General features: G+C 45.0%; 1 protein-coding gene across 1 annotated transcript; it reads left to right on the plus strand.

Moving 5' to 3' along the window:
* Positions 1–17,049: 17,049 nt before the first annotated feature.
* S100A11 (S100 calcium binding protein A11) lies at positions 17,050–21,850 on the plus strand. Its single transcript, XM_032154597.2, has 3 exons — positions 17,050–17,165; positions 20,551–20,703; positions 21,528–21,850. Exons 1-3 carry the CDS (start codon positions 17,163–17,165, stop codon positions 21,687–21,689), a joined length of 318 nt encoding a protein of 105 aa, XP_032010488.1. The 5' UTR covers positions 17,050–17,162; the 3' UTR covers positions 21,690–21,850.
* Positions 21,851–22,263: the final 413 nt, after the last annotated feature.

A 22,263-nucleotide genomic window follows, 5' to 3' on the forward strand; every position in this document is an offset into this window, starting at 1 on the left:
AATATCAGGGAAAGATTCTGCTTATCACAATAGTAACGACAACAATATAATATGCCCTTAGGAGTAATTAATGTGAAATGTGCCTCTGATATAAAACTGGTTTAAAGAACATAAAGGAAACTCCAATTTTTGTTTCCTTGTTCTGTTCACAGAGCCACCTTCCTCTTGGATGGGAGAATTCACCATCATAAGGATGTCATTTATCCCCTTATTAGTCTATACCTTGAACAGGAACTGTATAGAAATGAAGTGTTTGGAACTGTATAAAAATGATTCTAAAATTTATCGGGAAGACTATATAGGCAAGAGTAGTCAAGACAATTTGGGGAAAGGTGTCAATAAAAGGGCTCATCCTATTGAATATTAAAAGTATACTAAGCTAAAGTCATTAACATACTGTGATACCGATGGTAATAAGAATGAGAGGAAAAGTCAGTGGAACAATTAAAAGGCCAGAAACATATCCAAGTCCAGCTGTGAGAATTTAGTATTTAAGGAAGGAAATATTTCCAAATCTGGAGGCTCACTCTTTGCAGAAGCTTGGCTGGAAAAGAAGCTGGAGACCCGACATAGCTAAACAGAGTCAGGGTAGGGGGAAGGCTGGCCGGCTGGCTTAGGGCTGTTTATTTGGTGAGAAGAATGCAATACAGAGCAGAAAGCGGAAGATGCAGGAAACCAAGAGGATCACTGATGAATGAAGAATGAGGAGCTAGGTGGGAGGGCGTGGGGTCCAAGGCCCCGGGGAGGAGCAGGTCCCCTCTGCAGTGGGAGAGGGAGTGCAGATGGCTAAGGTGCGGACAAGGCTGGATAAGTGTGCTGCGCAGGGGCAGGGAAGAGCTGGAGGGGTCGGCGCCTAACAGCTCTGTCTTCCCTGTGGTAGAGCAAACAAGGCCATCTGCCGAGAGACGGAGCAGTGAGGAACATGCTGAATCCTGAGGAGAAAAACACCCGAGTCGCCCTGAGACTTGAAACCACACTGGATGGCAGCTTTATTCCCTCCTCACCCAGCCCTCTCATGCCTCCACCTGAGGACGAGCCCAGCTTCAGACTTTTTAAGTTCTCTCCAAGTTACATGTGTGACAACGGCGTAAAAGATATCAACCTGCATTGAACAGAACCCAAGAATACGAATCTATTCTATGTCCGTCATTGCAATAATCTTCTGTAGAAGCCGAGGGAATGACATTAAACATCAACTCGTTGAAGGAGTTTCTGGGGGTTTGGGGTTGGTTTAGTTTGGTTTTTGAGACAGGGTCTTGCTCTGTCGCCCAGGCTGGAGAGTAGTGGTGCTATCTAGGCTTACTGCAGCCTCCACCAGGGCTCAAGCCATTCTCGCACCTCAGCCTCCCGAGCAGCTGGGACCACAGTCGCCCACCACCACCCCTGGCCAGGAGTTTCTAAAACACGCTTCAGGTGCTATCTTGTTCTCTCCTGTATTGCAGGAGAGTTGCAAGCATTCATTCTGTAGATATCATTACTGTAGCGAACGAATCCTAACTTCTGTCCCTGTCCGTGCTATGCAAACCTTTTCCCAGATGCTCCACAAAATCTGTCTTCACCAGGCCCAGCCAGCTCACCTGCCATGTAAGCGGCCACTCAATTCCCCGTTAGTGGCCATCCGGAAAGAACCCGGTCTTGGAGATGTGCGGCCCTCAGAACTTCTTTCTCATGGCTTGTGCGCCACCTGGTGGTGACTGACTGCAATGTCTCATGTAGACCCAGCATTAGGCAACAGGGAGGGGAGAAGAAACTTCACCGCCCTGGCCTGGGCTGATGGTAAGGGGCTAAACCTTGTGTTCCTTCTTGGAATTTCTTTATTTTTTTTAATTGAGGCAGGGTCTCACTGCGTTGGCCAGGCTTGTCTTGAGTTCCTAGGCTCAGGCGATCCCCTTGCCTTGGCCTCCTAAAGTGTTGGGATTACAGACATGAGCCACCACACCTAGCCGCTTCTTGGAACTTCAAATAGACAGGAGGTTCTCTCCTTCTCATGTTCATCTGTAACTTAGATTTTAAGGCAAAGAGTGCTGCACAATCCCTGAACTCAGTTCCTTTGGGGATACGGGGTGGTGTTCCTACTGCATTGTTAGATTGTAAAATTGTAAGAGGCATCATCAATTAAAAAGGAGCAGTTGAGGGCAGGGGGTGACTATTACATTAAATAAACACTTCAATTTTAAGACACGCCCGGATTTCAGAAATGTTAAAACATATGAATAAATGGGTATTAGAATATGGCTTTCGTCTGCAAAATCTGGATAGGAGTGCAGTGTCTACTACATGTTTATTTCAGCATCAATGATTCTATATTATAGCTAGCTCTGGTGGGCAACTATTTCAAAAATCGCTACCCAGAGGAGTCCTCCTGCCAGCCATCCTGCTGAAAAAAAACAGAAGGACCAAGAGAGAAACTGCAAGAATAGGCTGGGTGTGGTGCCTCACACTTGCAATCCCAACACTTCGAGAGGCTGAAGTGGGAGGATCACCTGAGCCCAGGAATTCAAGACCAGCTTGGACAACACAGCAAGATCTCATCTCTACAAATAATAATAATAATAAATTAGCCAGGCATGGTGGTGCACACCTGTAGTCTCAGCTACTCAGGAAGTGGTGGAATCGCTTGAGTCCAGGAGGTCAAGTTTGCAGTGAGCCATTATCGTGCCACTGCACTTCAGGCTGAGAAACAAAACGAGACCCCCATCTCAAAAAAGCTGTAAAAATAACTTGACCTTCCATTAATGGAGTTGTGCAGAGCCGACAGTTGGCAGTTCATTTGCTAGTGACCAAGATTGTAGACTGAGAATGGGCTACCAACTCCAGCCTGCAGTTTGCTGAGCGGGAACCCACGAGCCAAGAATGAATGCCCCTCCCCACCCCTCCCCTGCCACAGGCACAGGTTCAGGCATGTGCTTAAGAAAGGAGGAAATGTTATTATAATAACAAACTTCTCTTCTTACAGAGTAGGACTGCCCAGAAAAATGTCTTGACATGAGTTCAGGGTGGAGGGTGACACCCGGAGGACTCACACAAGCAGTGAAAGATGACTGATAAACTTCTAGTCGTGGGAAGAGAGGAATCTGGGTTGCTGGACAGGGGTGGAAAAAAAATAAGGAGGAGTCCACAGGTGGTGGAAGGCTGTGTGAGGCGTGATGTGACCCTGCCCAAGACTCCCAAGTCTTTAACACACACACATACACACATATTTACATGGTTTTTTTTGGTGGAAATCTAAGAGAAGAGGCTTAATTACCTGTGTCAAGCAGGCAGATAGACCTCACTGAGAGGAGACAGCCATGAGAATGTGAATCCTGGGGACCCAATGAGATCACCCAGAAGGACTTGGAACTTCTACTGGCATGGATTTAGTGTGGGGATGATTCATATTCATATTAATTTATTTACTCTTGAGAGCCAGAGAATCTCTGGATCACACATGGGTAATATATAGCATGGGCTTTTGCAAACTCTCATCCCCCTTTGACTTGACACCTTTAAGCCAAAACTGACCTGCCCATGGATCAAGCACTCAACAGCACTGCTGACACTAATTGACAGATATGGCTGGGACCTTCCTCCCTGCTTTCATCCTATTCCAGTTCCTCCTGTCTGTTGGCCTTCAGTTTGATCTCCTTGTTCCAAACACATTCCTGCCTCTTTGATCTAGTGTGGTATTTTCTCCAGCTCTGACTCCAGCAGTCCCCTATACCAACTGAAGCTCAACCCTCTGATCCATTCTCTAAAGGCCTAGTGTAGCTGAAACCACCTTACCCTGAGGGGGCTCTAACTCCCAAAGCCCCCATGAAGTGGAGCAGGGAGTTGTGATCCTAGAAAGTGCTATTCTATCAATCATACCAAAGAGCCTCACCATGGGCTCTGGTGACCACCTCCCTCATAATCCCCTGTTGGTTAGTGAGAATTATTAACATGCAGACTCTTGACCTCCTGAATCAGAATCTCTGAGTGTGGTGTCCAAGGACCTGAATTGTTAACAAGCTCCCAAGGTGAGACTTGCGCACACTAAAGTTTGACAACCACTACCCTAAACAAGCATGGTATTTTTTAGTGTTGACACTTGCACAGTGAGGTACGGGATGCTCTTGGTCAATTTAACACTCTGATAAAATAGATTCCAATTACACCATGAAACCATTAAAAATGACAAAAGAATATTTAATGACACGAAAAGGTATTTATAACAAATAGTTATGTTAAAATAATCAAGTCTTATCCCACTTTAGAGTAAAATATGAATGTTTATATGCACATAGAACACAAGTCAGGAAAAACATACCCTGGAAAATTAACCTGCATAATAAAATTGTGGGTGCTTTATTTTTTTCTACCTACATTTTCTACATTTTTGCAACATGTACACAAGTACATGTGCATCTTGTAATGTCCATGGGAGCGAGACTTTGTTTTACTGCTGTTGTTGTTGTTGTTGTTTTCCATTTACTGCAGCACTTTGTTTTTCCTTATATTACAAGGTGTTGCTGAGGCTTCATGATCTCACATAACAGTAAAAACCAAAATCTGTTCTCATGTTTAGTTGTGCAACAGGAAGAACTGCATCACAGAATAATTTTGCGAGAACCTGAATCATCCCATTTGGCTAAAAAGGTATGATATTATTCTTCATCTCTCATAATGTTTATGCACCAAAATTTACTTGATACAGTTTATAAGTGGACTAATGCTAAAGACAGGTGTGTGTAACAGGGTGATTAGAAAAAAATAGATGACATAAAAGCATTCACTGGATGGGCCATTTTAATTAATATTTGTAAATCCACAAATGAAATATTTCACAATTATGGAACAAAGAAGGTGGTCATCATCTCTTTAACAAAGTAACAAGCCATCAAAGTTTTTTAAAGTATTGCATTTGAACAATGCAGATGCAAGAAGAACCAGAAGCAATGCTGAGCTAGAACCTATTACAGATGTATTTGAAATCTGGAGTCAGCTATTTACAAAATGGATATATGCCAGGTTCATGCATGACAGCTGATGAGCAGTTAACTACATCAAAATACACACACACACACACACACACACAAAATAAGCAAATATGTGTGTAGCTTCAAATCTAGGAAAATATGGAGTAAAAATTTGGGTTTGCTATATCTAAATTCTTATTATTTCTTTTTTTATTTTCTTTCTTTCTTTCATTTTTTTTTTTCTTTTTTTTTTTGAGACGGAGTCTTGCTCTGTCTCCCAAGCTAGAATGCAGTGGCGTGACCTCAGCTCACTGCAACCTCCACCTTCCAAGTTCAAGCGATTCTCCTGCCTCTGCCTCCCAAGTAGCTGGGATTACAGACATGTACCACCATGCCTACCTAATTTTTGTATTTTTAGTAGAGCTGGGATTTCACCATGTTGGCCAGGCTGGTCTTGAACTCCTGACCTCAAGTGATATACCCACTTCAGCATCCCAAAGTGCTGGGATTACAGGCGTGAGCCACCGCACCCAGCCTATTATTTCTAATACAGTTTGTTTGTTTTTTTTTTACTATTCTTACTTCCACAAGTTATTTATAAGATGAATCAAAAGATAGATGATAGATAAATAGACAGATACGGATAGATAATAAAAGCATCCATTGGACCTAAATGGTAAAAGGTGATTATTTTTCCTGGTATTCTGAGGGTTAAGGCCTCACATGATTCCTGTAACTCTACAAGTTACTTATTAGTTGAGTAAACCTGAAAGAGATTAAGAATTCGGTGGCCTTTGTGAGGCACTGCCCCACCCTGCCCACCAGGCTCTGCCACTCCATGGCAACTCCAGCCAGCTCCTCCCTCTCCCTGCCCCCAGCTGGTGAAGTCACCAGAACTGCCACCCTCGGGCATTGTGGGGCAATGAAGGTGGGTGGAGGGAATGAGGCACCACAACAGTATTTCCCTCCAGCAGCTTCTGGGACTGGGTTTTCTGGCATTTCTATCTCCCCCAAATATCTGTAACAGGCGGTGTTCATATCTCTAAATCAGAGTTCTGGCTGCTGAGGTAGCAGGACTGAGACTGGGACTGGACCCTGACTGAGACCCAGGAGCCAGCAGCTTCTAGCCACTCCACTCACAGGCACAGCCCAGGGACCCACCCCCACGCCCTCCTGCAAGATAAAGGAAGCAGCAACTCAGACATCAGGGTGGGTGAGTCACTTCCTGGGCCGTGGCTCAGGGCCTCCACTCTGCTCCAGGCCTAAAACCCCCTTTCCGCTCAGATCACAAAAACCACTCGTTTCCTGTCCACAGCTAGATTTCTTTACTGGCCAGCCTGGCTTGGAGGGAGGTGCAGAGCAGCCAGCCTTAAAGAGGGTATGTCAGGACTCCTCCCTACTCCCACACATGCGACCAGATCCCGAGGCTGCAGGCAGAGTATGCCTTTCTGCTTGCCCAGCGCCCTCTCAGGCCCAGCAGCACACACTGTGATCTTCAACCTACTTTATTTGTTTCAAGTTTGCCGTTTAAAAGGCAACTTGCTCTAGAAGGGCATTTGCTTTCCTCTCTTCCTCTAGACAGCATCCACCAAAACACAAGGAGAGGCCCTGAAAAGTAACTGGAAAGTCACAGACCGTTCTGGCAAGCGGAGTTGATGAGAAACAGGTAATTCCTGCTCATGGGGCTGACTGGTTTTGTGCTTTGGCTCCCAATCAAGAGGTGACTAAACACAGAGGGGAATTTTACCAGGCCCCAGAGACTCGGATTGGAACGAGAGAGCTCCATGGGCTCAGCTGGGAAATGAGGCACAAGGAGCCAGCCCCAGAAGAGACCCCTCCAAAGGCAACAGCTCCAGAACCGCCTCTTGCCACAACATTCAATGCCCTGGCTTTGATGTTCTGTGTCTCTTGCTGACTCACAAACTTGGGAGGTAACTTGCTTTCCCTATCAAAAATTACTAACCCTTGAGGGGCAATTTCACAATAGCTGTCAACATTTTCAATGTTCATAATCTGGACTCCACTGATTCTGCCTACTTTCCGGGGTTTTTCCTCAGATATGCCCAGACATACACAGGATTTCTGGAACACTGATTAGGGAAAAAATGATACCATCTAATTGTCTTTCATCAAGAACCCACTATTTGGCTGGGTGCAGTGGCTCACACCTGTAATCCCAGCACTTTAAGAGGCCAAGGCAGGCGGATCACTTGAGCTCAGGAATTTAAGACCACCCTGGGCAACATGGGGAAACCCTGTCTCTACTAAAAATACAAAAAATTAGCCAGGTGTTATGGCACATACCTATGATCTCAGCTACTCGTAGGCTGAGATGGGAGGATCACTTGAGCCTAGGAGGCAAAGGTTGCAGTGACCCGAGATCGTGCCACTGCACTCCAGCCTAGGTGACAGAGTGAGACCCCACCTCAAAAAAAAAAAAAAAACCACTATTAGATATTTGATATTCCATCTGTATTATAGAATACTCTGTAGTCGTTAAGAAGGTAGAGGCTGGGCACAGTGGCTTGCGCCTGTAATCCCAGCACTTTGGGAGGCTGAGGCAGACGGATCACAAGGCCAGGAGATTGAGACCATCCTGGCCAACATGGTGAAACTCTGTCTCTATTAAAAATACAAAGAAAATAAGCTGGGCGTGGTGACACACGCCTGTAGTCCAAGCTACTCAGCAGGCTGAGGCAGAAGAATCACTTGAACCCAGGAGATGGAGGTTGCAGTGAGCCGAGATCATGCCACTACACTCCAGCGCGATACTCCAGAGCGATACTCCGTCTCAGAAAAAAAAAAAAAAGAAGAAGAAGAAGGTAGAAAGATATGCACTGGTGTACAGATCACTAAGTGAAAACAAAGCAAGTGGCAGATGAATGTATACAGTGTGACTCCATACTGTATACATACTCAAACAAAACAACAGTCTTTTAACAACAGAGACACTTTCTGAGAAATCTTGCCATTGTGCAAACATCATAGAAACCTAAATGGTATAGCCTACTGCACACCCAGGCTATATAGTATAGACTGTGGCTCCTAGGCTCCAAACCTGTGCAGCATGTGACTGTACTGAATACTGTAGGCAATTATAACACAACGGTAGGTATTTGTGTATCTAAACATAGAAAGGTACAGTAAAAATATGGTATAAAAGATTAAAAATGCTATACCTGGCATCACATGGCATCAGCTGGACTAGCTCCCCTGAGGCTGGAGTATCCACTTTCAAGATAGCTCACTCATGTGGCTGTCACTTTGGTGCTGGCTCTTGATTCCCTTCTACTTGAGCTTCCTCACAGCATGGTGGATGGGTTCCATGAGTGAAGTGTCCCAAGGGAGAACCAGGGAGACACCATCTCACCTTTTAACATCAAGTCTGAGAAACCGTGTAGCGTTATTTCTGAAACAGTCACAAGCCTACCTAGGTTCAAGGGGGAAAAATATAGAACCTACCTTTTGATGGAAAGAGTGTGAAGGTCACTTTGTAAGAGCATGTGGGAGGCAGATATTGTTTTGCCCATTTGGGGAAAATACAATCTACCAAGCTCCCACCCCAAACAATTCATCTTAGCTAATTAAGGTAATTTCATCCCTTTGGCCAACAATTGGTTCAGGGCTAAGCAGGACTGAACAGTTTTGGGCAGTGAGACTCAAAAGAAGCTTGCTCAGGGTTTTTGAGAAAAAGAAGTTTCTCCCACTTGAACAAGGAAATACTTGCTCCTTATGTGCCACCTGCTTCTGGTGGCCATCCCATGATTACAAGGAAAATGTGGATCACAGGATAAAAAGACTGAAGAGGCTTGTCCCTGATGACATCACTAAGATGCTGAATCAATCAGCCCTGGAGACTGCTCTGCCCTGGGACCTACTTTTATGGAGAAAATAAATAATAATTTTATGAATACTGAACCTTATTTGAGTTAAGTTTCTATCCCTTTCATCCAAAATCTCCTTAACTTACCCAGTTTCTTCCTAACATTCTTAACATTGCTGAGCTAACCTGCCCATCCTCAGGCCTTCCAAGAGCAGGAGGTGAGGTATGGGAGCCAGGGAAAGGTGAAACTAGAGGAAGTCTTAACACACAAAAATGATAAACCATCTAAAAAGACCACGAGAACCTTTGAATTCTTCATTTGTCACATAAAAGTCCTCATGCCTAGGACTAACCCATCATGTCCTTGCCCTACACCCAAAGTATGAATAAGAAGAAGGTCGTTGAATGCCCTCTAGAAGGTGGGTGGTGCCACTTACAAAAGGTAGGAGGGAGATGCTGGAGCCTGTCATTAAGGAGCTGACAGTCTAACAGAAAAAAAAAAAAAAAGGCTATAATTCAAGATTCACTGTATTACACATCACAAGAAAAGTGCAGATACAGTGCTATATATCAATGAAGGATATCAATGAAGAGACAGACTTTTAAGTTGGAAGAGATGACTGAAACCCCACAAGAAGGTGCTTTTTGAGTTGAGTCTTCATATAGCTAGAATTTGGATATAAGAAGATGGGGAGAACACTCCAGATGGAAGGAAGGAATCACAAGAATAAAAACCAATATATGGGAAACTATGAGATTCCTAAAGGCTGGAAGATATTCAAAATGGGACCCAGCACTGGCCAATTAGAACAGTGACCAGTCTGCAGGGCTGAAGAAAGTCCTAGAGGCCCTCTGTCAAGCCATGCATTAACCCTTATGTTACTTGATTATGGGAATTGGGTGGACCAGGAGAGGGACTGGGGTGGCTGGGGCTTCAGGCGGGTGGCATTCAGGGGTTCAAGCAAGAGGCTATTTAGCAAGTGATAGAGAAGTATTTCAATATTTTAACAACCAGTGTGTGGCACCAGTTCTTACTAGTGAGAACCAGCTAAAAAATCAACCCTGCTTACAGGAAACAGTGAAAAGTTCCACTTCACTAGAGTTCACAGTGAGTGAAGGGAAATAATGAAAAAATAGCTGGAATTAGGCCACAAAGGAGTTTGAATTCCAAGATGAAGAATTTGGACAAAACAATTAAGCAATACAGATCCACTGAGAATATTTTGATGACACATTCAGATCACAATGGATTGAACATGGATCTGACATAGTGTGGCTTCCTCAGAGTAGAAATTTAGCATATATGTGACAATTTGCTGTGGGTCATTGTGAAAAAGAAAATTTCTCAGTTCTCCGTAACTACAGTGAAGACCTAAAAAAAAACTATAAGGGAATACTTTAATGACTTCCAACCATCAGCATGAAAGATGTCTAAAAGAAAATGAAGAGAAATATAAATGTGTGCCAACAATAGCAGAAAGCAAATGGTTAACTCCCGCCAGCAATCACAGGGACTCGGCTGCTCCAAGATGCCATCCCACAGAATACCTGAGAGAGCTGAGGGCCAGGAATTAGAGCAGAGGCAACAGGAAGTGACAGGAAGTGACAGGAAGTGACAGGCGCTTGAAGGGATAACAATAATGACCTTCCACATTTGCAAAATGCAATTTACAAGGCACGCTTTCTTTTAATCCACACGGCAATACTGTGAGTAGTAATTAACATTTGTATAACATTACACCATTGAAAGAACCCTTTTATATTCATTATTCCCTTAATTCTCCCCATCTTACACCTGAGAAAACTGAAGCCATTAGAAAACAGCTTATCTACTAGGGGAGAAAACTGGAACTCAAACTCAGGCCTTTAGATTCCTTGTCCAGCATTTCTATTTACGCTAGTGTGGCCTCAGGGACTCTGGGGTTATTTCTTAATCTTACAAATGTGGCCTCAGTGCTCCAGGCAGCAGCTGTAGGTTGTAAGAGAAACCTAAGTATCTCCCCTTATAAGTTCTCCAAGGGGTAAACCTTCTATCCCAGGACCTAAATAGAAAGAGGCTCACCCTAGAGACCGGGTGCACACCTCCTAGTGCAGAGGGCTCAAGCAGTTTCTGGAAGGATCCCATCCCATCCCTGTTTTGTTCATCAAATTAGATCTGGGAATCCTTAAAGGCAAGAATCATGACTTTTTGAAATATTCATATCTTCAGACCAGGATGTGGTACTTAACAAATACTTGTTGAATAAAAATAAATATATAAGTGAATATGCATATAATACCCTTGGAAATATCTTGAGATTCCCCCTCTGTCCAGAAAAAGAAAAACAATACAAAGAGCCAAACAATTCTTGAAGCAACAAGTTATTTAATATTAAGTCATAGGTTTTTATTTTGTTTTGTTTTTTCAGACAGGGTTTCCCTCTGTTGCCCAGGTGCAGTGGCACAATCAAAGCTCACTGCAGCCTCAACCTCCATTGCTCAAGTGATCCTCCCACCTCAGCCTCCCGAGGAGCCGAGACTGCAGGCACACTCCACCACATCTGGCTGATTTTTTTAATTTTTGTAGAGAAGAGGTCTCGCCACGTTGCCCAGACTGGTCTTGAACTACTGGGCTCAAGCTATCTGTCCACCTCGGCCTCCCAAAGTGCAGGGATTATAGGCATGAGCCACCACACCCAGTCCCTCACAGCTTGTTAACTTCCTTCATGTCCACTCCACTTAAACTGGAATCAGTTTAGCACTCATCATGCTTAGATTTTGTCATCATTTATAAGGGCTCTGCCTACAACATGTTAAACTCACTGAAAAATTAGACTATACCAATAACTTCTTACATCCCAGCTCTCTCCATCCCTCTTTTCCACTTACCTTGCTCCTTGATTTTGTGGAGGCTTCCCACTGCCCACCTTCTGTGTCCTTGCTCCTTCCTTCTTTGTCTAGCATGCAGTGCCAATCAAGTGAATTCCTTTCTCACCCATGCCCTCAACTGCTTCACCCCTTTATCCTTTGTTTACACCCATATGCACACCCCTAACCCTAAATTCATTCCACAGCCGGTTCTCTTGGACCTGATGACTAAACTTCGAAGCACACCTGGAAGAAGCCATACAGCCACACAATCACACAACCGTGTGGACTGAAGTCACCACAAAATGATAGGTCCCTAAGCTTTCACACCACTCAGCCATCCTGGGTCAGCTCCTCTTTCCATTTCCTCTGAGACCACAGGACCTCCTCAAGTCCCCTACCCAATGCGTATGCCCTCCGTGCCCCCTACCCAATGCCTATGCTCACAGATGCCTTACTTCCTGCCTCATAGCATCAAAAAGGGCATGGGAAAGGACACCCCTGTGCAGCCCAAACCTACAAGCTATCTACAGCCTCCCTCCCACTCTTCTCCTTCTCCACCTCTGTGAAGTAATTCCAGTCACCCATGGCTCCTCTGGGGTCTTGCTTCATTGTTCACATTCTTTCAATCTGGAATCTCTGACTTCTCATTCTGATAACTCCTTCTCCACAGCTTGTAAACCCATATATTTTAAATCTACCCTTAATCCTAGATCCCCTCTGGCTGTCACTTTCTCCTTTTCTTCATATTCAATTTGATCAAATGAGTAATCCATACCCCCATCTCTACTCTTCATCTCTGTTCCTCAGTCCACTGCCATCTGTTTTTCTTCCTACCACCACACTAAAACTGCTCTGGCAATGGTCTCCAAGGATATGATTGCCAATCAGGTAGACACATCTCAGCCTCCACCATACTCTGCCTCGCTGAAGTCTTTCACCTTGTTGACCACTCCCTGTATCTTGGAAGTCTCTCTTCATGGGCTTTGATGACACCAGAGAAGCCTCCTCCTGCTTCCCTGATCATCTCTCTTCTTTCTTCTATGTTGGATCATCTTCCTCCACTTGCTCTATAAATATTGTTTATTCACCTAGGTTGAGCTGGTCGAGCAGCATCTGAACAGAGACTTCATCTGTCTGGTTAACCACTACAGCCTCCATGCTTAGATAGCTCTGCACACATGAAGATTCTTCTTATATATCTGCTGAATGAATGAGCGAATGTTGGAAATACTGGAGTGAACAGTGCACCATCTCTGCCCTCAAGCAGCTTGCAATCCAGTGAGGAAGATGATTAAGTAAACATAAAATGACAGTAGAGTATGATAGGATTATGGTACAAGGAGCTATGAGAGAACATAAGATAGATACTGGACATGCTTAATTCCTCCAGCATCAAATTGTCCCACTTAGACTCAATTTGATCAATATCGAACCATCATCTTCCCTTAAGCCCCCGAAAATGTTATTCAGTTTATGTTCTCTATCTTGGGGATGGTACTGCTACCACAGGGCTATCAAGCTAGAGTCCTAGGATTCACCCTTGATGCCTCCTTCCTCTAATGCTCCACAGCTGAACAGTGGCCAAGTTAGGTTGGTTTTGCCTTCTCAGTATTTGGTAATTCCCTCTCCCCATCTCCATGGCCATCTCACCTTGGTTATTGCAACAATATTGTAATATTCTTTACCTCTAGTCTTTCTTCTTTCTAGAACATGTTTTCTACACTTCCAAAAGTGAAGGGGATCACGTCACTGTCCTGCTTAAAAATCTTCAGTGTTCCTTGATACATAACCCTAAGGTTACAATCCAAACTTCCAAGTATATCTCCTAATGAGCTGACCCTTGTCTCTCCCATCTCACATCCCACAGCTTCTGCCTCACATTTACCATCACCCCATACCCTAAAGTCTGGTTCTACTGAACCACCTGCAAGTACTGAGAACACGAACAATGTTTCATCCCGAACCTTAATTCTGCACAAGCCACTATGTAAAACTTCCTCTGAAGACACTGCTGTAAGTCCTAAGCATTAAACGTGAATTAACTCTTAATCCTCACAACAACTACTATTCTCTCCACTTTACAGATGAGGAAACTGAGACACAGAGCCAACAAATAACTTGCTAGATTTCATATAGCTAATATGTTGTGACACTGGGATTTGAACCCCAGTCTTGTGGCAGAGTCTGTGGCTGTAAATACTGTGCTATCTTACCTGAGTTCACCTTTTTTCACTACCATGTTCATCCACCTGGTGAATTCTTATTTATCTTTGAATACCCACCTCAAGCAGCACTTTTCCAGGATACTTTCCCTCCTCTCCCAGAGTTAACCTCTCATTTCTTTCCTGGCATTGTCATTGTGTCTTGGTCACACCCGTTACTGCATTTGCCACACTCTACTGTGTCCATTTCAGAATCAACCCAACGCTACACAGAGATCAGACTGCACATAAGAATTACCTTGAGCCATGGAAGTTTGTACATTTATTTCCTGAGAAGCTCTTTTACCCATCTGTATCTCATTTTTGTCTCTTGCTGTCAGTTTACCAGCTCTCACTCATCCTCAGCTCCTTGCTGGCTCCAGCCCTTCAGTTTGATTCATTGTTTGCCTACTTTGCCAAATCTACCTTGCCTGCTACCTTTCCTGAACTCTCCCTCCTTTGACTGATAACCTAGAAATGAACCACTTTCAGCGTGACCCTGGGGAGCAGCTGTCAGGCAGGCAGCCCTAACTGGGTGGGGCTGATCCCCCAACCTGGCTCTGAACAAGTCATACTTATTTGGTTTAGCTTTTTCCTTTGGTTTCATTCAAGTTACTTCATGGGGCTAAAGAGTTATTGAAAGAATAAATGTCGTAGAGAAAATAAGAAAAACTAACAACTAGGTTTAGGAAGAACAAAAACGCTAACGAAGTCAGACTGCAGGCTCTTCACTCCCAGTGGTTCACCATTTTCACAACTCAGCGAACACCCAAGTAGCCTTTTCTTTAATTTACAATTAGCAATTGGCTTACATTCCCCTCTGTCTATTTCTTCCAAATTTCATAGCTTCCACTTACTCATGATGTCTTCCCCATAAGTTTTATTTGCCATGACTTCATGGTTCTGTCTGTGCGAATGTTCAGCTTCAGCTCTTCTAAATGCCTAATTCCCTATGTGCTTCTAATTTCAGCTTCCCAAGAACAAGAAGCTTTTTGGCCCTAGTTCATTTTTCCATGTTATGTCATGAGACATCCACTACCAGCCATCCTATAGATTGGCAGTGCTGGTGTCCAGAGCTAACCTCAACCCAATCCACTCTAACAGGGTCACAGTGTGTCAAATCATGCAAAACTTGGCCACCTGGGCTGCCCCTTGAGCAGAGGTTCTAAGTGAGGCATTTTCTCTTAAAAAGAACTATAGTGGCCGGGCGCAGTGGCTCTCGCCTGTAATCCCAGCACTTTGGGAGGCCGAGGCAGGCAGATCACGAGGTCAGGAGTTCCACACCAGCATGACCAACATGGTGAAACCCTGTCTCTACTAAAAATACACAAAAAATTAGCAGGGTGTGGTGGCACGCACTGTAATTCCTGCTACTCAGGAGGCTGAGGCAGGAGAATCACTTGAACCTGGGAGGCAGAGGTTGCAGTGAGCTGAGATCACGCCATTGCACTCCAGCCGCCTAGGCAACAAGAGCGAAACAACGTCTCAAAAAAGAAAAAAAAGAAAAGAACTGTGGTGTGTAAGGCCCCATGCTTGAGTTATGGAGTAATTTAGACAAATGATTCCTTAATATGTTGGGATCATAAATTTTTCTGAGAATCAGATGAAAGATATGGACTCTTCGCCAGAAAAATTTCTCTTATGCATAAAATTTACATGTAACTTTAAGGTATTAAGGAACCCCAGCAGCCGTTCATGTAACACCCCCCACCACCAAAGGTTTGAAGTCTATTACCTGGCACTTGATAAGAATTGTGAGTCAAAAAGGCATTTAGACTCAGTGGCTCCAATGCTTTCAAGCAGGGAAAATGGTAGAGTGATAGTACCCTTAGCAGAGAAGAAGAGAGAAACAGGTTTGGGGAAAATTAGTTATTCTTGAATTACTGAGTCTGAAGTGCAGGTGGGACTCTCAAGTGGATTCATAAACAAGTAACTGAAAATGTGGGTCTGGAGTAGCTGAGAACTGAGATGGAGATTTGTCTCACGTGCTCAGGGCACCTGTGAGAGCAGGTGCAGGGAAGCAGTTCACACAATGCCTACAGCCCATTATCTTTCATTCGCATCTACTCTGCAGTTTTTGGAGACCTTTCTAAGCCCTCACTTTACTTGACAGTCCTAACAATCTTATGAAACAGGAAAAGCCTATCTCAAGACCTATTACAAATAAGGAAATGGATGCTCAAAGGAGTGACAAGTCTGGTCAAAAGTATTGCAATGAAGTAACACAAGACTGGAACCCAAGGCTTCTGATTCTTAATACAACTCCCAATTTCGTTGCAAACTGCGCACAGATAGATGCCTTACTAGCACGGGTCAATTTTTAAGTGCAGTAGTTTGGTTTTCGGATTTTGTCTTTGTGGCTGTCCTCAGTTTACAGAAAAGTTTGAGAGAGAGGGGTGGCAATTGTCCCTTGACAATAATCCCCAATAATCCCGTGGCAATTGATTTGGCAATACTCGCCACTGTTTACTGTTAAATATCTTCCCTGTGGAGCAATAGACAGCCCCAACTCCTAGGAACTTGTCTACAATTCTGACCCACACTCTGTCCTAACACGCTTGGTTTTGTTTTTTGTTTGTTTGTTTGTTTTTGAGATGGAATCTTGCTCTGTCGCCCAGGCTGGAGTGCAGTGGCGCGATCTCGGCTCACTGCAAGCTCTGCCTCCCGGGTTCACGCCATTCTCCGACCTCAGCTTCCCGAGTAGCTGGAACTACAGGCGCCCGCCACCACGCCCAGCTAATTTTTTGTATTTTTAGCAGAGACGAGGTTTCACCCTGTTAGCCAGGATGGTCTCGATCTCCTGACCTCGTGATCCACCCGCCTCGGCCTCCCAAAGTGCTGGGATTACAGGCCTGAGCCACCGCGCCCGGCCCACTGTTGTTTTCAAAAGAGACCTTTTCTGCCTATCTGACCTAAATGCCCAGAATGAGCTCATACATGGGAAAGACTCACGGACATGGACAGACTTCCCGAAGACTACTGTGCAAAACTTGTAATTCTGAAAAGTCAAAAATCTTCAGGATTCACAGGACGGGGTGGAGGGGGCCGGTGGGAAAGAGGAGGGAAAAGAGGGAAAGGAGGGAGAGTGAGACTGCTTAAATCGCTGGAGAGGACGGTGGGTTTATTTGAGTCTTAAAGCTCTGTTCTGTGGTTAGCGTAGGCCGCGGTCCCAGGCCCAGCCCGGGAGGCGGGGAGGGGCGGGGCGGGCGCGTAGGCTGTCGGAGTAAGGCTTGGGCAAGGCTGGGCCGGAAGGGCGTGGGTCGAGGAGAGGCTCCAGACCCGCACGCCGCGCGCACAGAGCTCTTAGCGCTGCTCCCAGCCACAGCCTCCCGCGTCTCGCTCAGCTCCAACATGGTAAGCCTCACTTTTCTTCTTCTTCTTACATGAAAAGAAAAAGAAAAGAAAAAAAAAATCCACATACTTCCCAGCAGACTTTATCTTTGACTTATGTGTGGACGTGGCAGGAAACAGCAGGAAAAATCAGCCTCGTGGGAGGGAACTGGGGAAGAAGGGATGGAAGGAAGAAGCCCTAAAATCATCCCTGTGGTGGCCGCCTAGGGTAGCAGCTGAGGTTCTTTAGCCTTCCCAGTCACGACAAGGCCCAGGGCTGGGGAAGAGGAAGTGCTGGCCGCTCACCGCGCGGGGGCGGGGACCCGTCGTGGGTCAGTGCCTGCAGCCCCCCGCCCATGGTCTCCTGGGAGCCCAGAGACTCCTAGGAGCAAGTTGAAGGCAGGAGGCTGGAAAGCTGCGAGGGGTCACTAGTAATTTATGTAGACCAGAAAAGGGACATTTTAGAACTTGGTCGTCTAGCCCCAGGGAAAATCAAAGTTTCAGTAAGCACCCGGCAGACGGCCAAGACCCAGCGGGACTGAAACTTTAGCCCGTCGCCGCCGGCAGCGCCGCGGCCAAGAATGTGGGAGGAACCCGGTCCCAGCTGAACCCTCTCCTCCTTCCTCTTCCTTTTACCCCACCATCTTTTTAGGCACTCACTCCGTAACTTATTTTTCTCTTCTTATCTCCTTTCATCTCCCGGTTGAACTCATATTTTCCGTAATTCCACCGCCAAAATCTCTCTTTCTTTACCTCTCTTTAGTGGAGAGTCAGCAAACTCTGGCCCGCGGGCCAAGTCGGGTTTTCTGTTCTGCCTACAAGCTAAGAATGAAGTTTCCGTTTGTAAATGATTGAAAGAAATCAAAAGAAGAAAAATACTTTCTGACATGTGAAAATTATTGGAAATCAAACTTCAGAGTCCATAAATGAAGTATTGGAACAGAGCCACGCCCATTCCCTTCCATACTGTCTGGGGTTGCAGTCCTGCTACAGCAGGGACAGAAAGCTCCGGAGGGTGTTGGTTAAGAATGAGAAGACGGTAGTTGAGGTTTTTTACATTGCTACTTCTTTTTCATCGTATTTTTTTTTCTGTCCTCAAATGTTGAGCGCTTAGCATGCCGGGCGCGGTGGCTCACGCTTGTAATCCCAGCACTCTGGGAGGCCGAGGCGGGCGGATCACGAGGTCAGGAGATCGAGACCACGGTGAAACTCCGTCTCTACTAAAAATACAAAAAATTAGCCGGGCGTGGTGGCGGGCGCCTGTAGTCCCAGCTACTCTGAGAGGCTGAGGCAAGAGAATGGCGTGAACCCGGGAGGCGGAGCTTGCAGTGAGCCGAGATTGCGCCACTGCACTCCAGCCTGGGCGACAGAGCGAGACTCCGTCTCAAAAAAAAAAAAAAAATTATTTCACAGTATCCGTTTATCATAATGTTTGCTCCTTGCTATCGCCATCCCCACCAAATAAGACTCCAAGAGTGCCATGAGGTGTGGAGAGCGCCGGTTCTCCTCTCCTTCAGCCACTGCTCCACCCTGGGCAGAGATTTCCGCTATCTGGGCGTCCTCAGGACCCATCTCCAAAGTGCCCTGGAGCTCTACAAATTACGCCATTCCATTTTAGTAATTTGATAATTGTGTCTCTTTCGCTTTGGAGAATTACCTCTGGGAGGAAATGCAAAGAGGTTTTAATTTTCTCCTTGTGGCTGATAGCAACAGCAACAGTTTTCAAAAGAAAATAATCTCTAAATTACATCAAGACTGATGTTAAGGAGAGAAAAATGTGAAGCAAAAAGGCACTGTGAAACTGGAAAAGCAAAACTGTCTGCATTCTGGAAGGAAAAGGGGCAGGGGGAGAATCTGTAGTTCCAGAGAAAGGTGACAAAGCCCATGCTCCTCAGCCTGGTGTGGCCTCCCAGCCACCCTCCTTCCTGTCATCTGATACCTTAGTAAGACAGGGAGATTTTAGGCCTGATATGAAGGGCATGTTGTAACAGACCAAACACATCTGTTTCTAGGCTGTGGTATTTTGTTTCTCCCCTAAAGGCCCCTGAACCTACCAACACTTTTCTTTTTTCTTAATGAAAAGTAAAACTTAGGGCAAAACAAAAACAATCATCCTCCAACAATGCGATTCTTGGGGAAAAGTCGACCTCTCTTAGGGTTCAGGGGTTCTAACGCTGTAAGATGCATTGGGAGGCAGGACTCAGCTAGGATCTCTGTAGCATAAAGGCAGTACAGGAAGGAGGAATCAACCTGCAGCTGTGTAGCTAAGGGCTCAGATCAGTTCTTAGCACGTGTTGATTACGGAATGAGAAATCCTCTAGCTCTGGGCTCCAGGAAGTCCATCCTAAGAACAAACGAAAGGCTAAATGCTAAGTTGCAAATGTCACCATCCAAACAGAAATCATTGTTAACGCTGGGAGGTGAAGTCTCAGAGGAAGGGTGTGGCCAGGCCGGTTTCCCAGAAAGTCTGTAATTGCGCCTTCTATCCACCAGAGAGAGACCAACAGCTCCTCACTTTTGAAGGGGACTTGGGGAACCGGATGACTGGGCCCTATAGAATTTCCTTGAAAAATTCTGCTGTGAGGAAAGAGCCCAGTACAGGATTTAAATCTCTTACATTGTAGATGCTGTGTAAGCAGCAACCTGAGAGCTTCCTGGTTTGGAGTGACCTCCAGAGAAGCTCCACCTTCTCTGTCACTATTTCCCACCAGGAAGTGGAAGCCTGCAAGGCTAAGGACTGCAGAAAGGGACTGGGAGGCCCAGATTCCAGGGTTGCTCTGCCATATCTATTCCCTTCTCCTGTCCGTTTCCTCACATCTAAGATTAATGGTTCCTAACTCTTAAATATGAAAGCCATTTTCAAATATCTAAAAAGTTCTATCTCCCACTGCATACACAATGATAGCTATGCTTTTAGTTTTCTCTAAGGAAATGTGTGAGTCCCAAGAATTAGGTATTGCTTTAAAAAGAACTGACATTTCATTAATCACAAAAGCCTCCATACACTCTTGGAAAATGGGAAATTATTAACCTATAGACAATGTTTGGTGTGCATATGGATTTGTGGATACAGAGTTACACATGTATTTATCCACACATTTAAAAAATATGAGTAAACCTTGTCACCCTCACTCTCATCTAGGCATTCTACTGCTTTTAAACATGCCAGCAATGCTCCACATTTACCTTCCATATATTTCACCTGGAATAAACATGTGGCGAGGGGTAGGACGGAAGGTCACAGAGTGTGACTTTTTGTGGTTGTCTTGAACCCCTCAGCCCCTTGAAAAGATGACTCAGTCTTTTAGGAAACTGCTTTGACCTGAAATAAGATTCCCTAGAGTTTTCTCCAGTATCCAGCCCTTGACATCTTCCCTTGTCTGAGCCCTGCATTTTTTTTTCTCCAAAGGCAAAAATCTCCAGCCCTACAGAGACTGAGCGGTGCATCGAGTCCCTGATTGCTGTTTTCCAGAAGTATGCTGGAAAGGATGGTTATAACTACACTCTCTCCAAGACAGAGTTCCTAAGCTTCATGAATACAGAACTGGCCGCCTTCACAAAGGTACTGGTCCTTGTCTCCCCCACTTCCCCAAACTACCCACAACATGAAACAAGACCCTGGCAGAATGGCCAGGAATGAAGGACCAGCAGCTGACACCCCACGCTCTTGCTTCATTTTAACTCACTCTAAGCCAGGAGTTTTTCCATTTAGGAAGAGAGATATATGAAATGGTATGTGACATAATGGAATTGTTTTCAAATTTTATTCTTCTACCCCAAAGGTTCTATGGCAGCCCTGTCCAATAGAACTTTCTGCAGTGGTGGAAATACATTCTATATCTGCTCTATCCAATATGGTAGCCACCAGCCACATGTGCCTACTGAGTGCCTGAAATGTGGCTAGTGTGACTAACAGACTGACTTTCTAAATTAGTTAATGTAAATGTAAATGTAAATAGCCATTTGTAACCAGTGGCGCTAAGTGTGTATCTGTGTTGGCAGCTTGGGCAAGTGGAGGATGAGACTGATTAGGCAGGGCCTGCGGCCTTTTTCCACCTGAACCCGCTGTACTTTTATACAGTTTATCTATTGGAGTTGCATGCAACACTTGAAAGAAGTGTTCCACTGGCTTTACAAAACTGAATAGCCCCTAATGTCATAGAAAGAGCCCTGGACTAGGAATGGGAAAACCTTTGGTTCAAGCCCCAGGTCTGCCCCTTAGGCAGGTCACTTCACCTCTTTTAGTCTGTTTCTGCATCTAGAAAATGGGAATATTAATAATCCCTATCCTGTACCTTATACTCCTGTGAGAATAAAATGTGGCAGCATATTTGAAAGCACCTTAGAAGATGCAATATAAAGGTGTAATTATTATTATCTCTGCAGAACCAGAAGGACCCTGGTGTCCTTGACCGCATGATGAAGAAACTGGACACCAACAGTGATGGTCAGCTAGATTTCTCAGAATTTCTTAATCTGATTGGTGGCCTGGCTATGGCTTGCCATGACTCCTTCCTCAAGGCTGTCCCTTCCCAGAAGCGGACCTGAGGACCCCTTGGGCCTGGCCTTCAAACCCACCCCCTTTCCTTCCAGCCTTTCTGTAATCATCTCCACAGCCCACCCATCCCCTGAGCCCAGCACACTAACCACCTCATGCAGGCCCCACCTGCCAATAGTAATAAAGCAATGTCACTTTTTTAAAACATGAACTGGAGAGTTGGTGAACTTGTGCATGGGAGGGTGGGAAGTGGGAGGAATATAAATTAGATGGATAGAAGCTGCATAGTAAATAAGAAAAAATGCATCTTGGGTGTACACATAATCATGACTAATAGTACAGCCAGATTCATCTCTAAATTATTGACTGATGGAGAGTTGTCACTTATTGTTATTGTTTACTCACTGCTAACCCTGTTGGCACTGTCATAGATCCTGAGAATACAACCAGCAAGACAGACAAGGTCATGCCTTCACTGAGTATAACTTCTCGTTGGGGAAGAGAACAATGACTAAATAAACAAAGGACTATCAGAGTATGATAAATCCTAGGAAGGACAGATTACAATTATGTTACAGATTCATGGGGACTGTGAGGGCACTATTCTGAGGACATGGCATTCAT

Source organism: Hylobates moloch, unplaced genomic scaffold (genome assembly GCF_009828535.3).
Source record: "Hylobates moloch isolate HMO894 unplaced genomic scaffold, HMol_V3 SCAFFOLD_5, whole genome shotgun sequence".
NCBI classification, from domain to species: Eukaryota; Metazoa; Chordata; class Mammalia; order Primates; family Hylobatidae; genus Hylobates; species Hylobates moloch.

Excerpts from the sequence above, each read along its gene's own strand:
- S100A11 (XM_032154597.2), top strand. Across the intron at positions 20,704-21,527 it reads AACTGGCCGCCTTCACAAAG|AACCAGAAGGACCCTGGTGT; the intron begins GTACTGGTCCTT and ends TTATCTCTGCAG.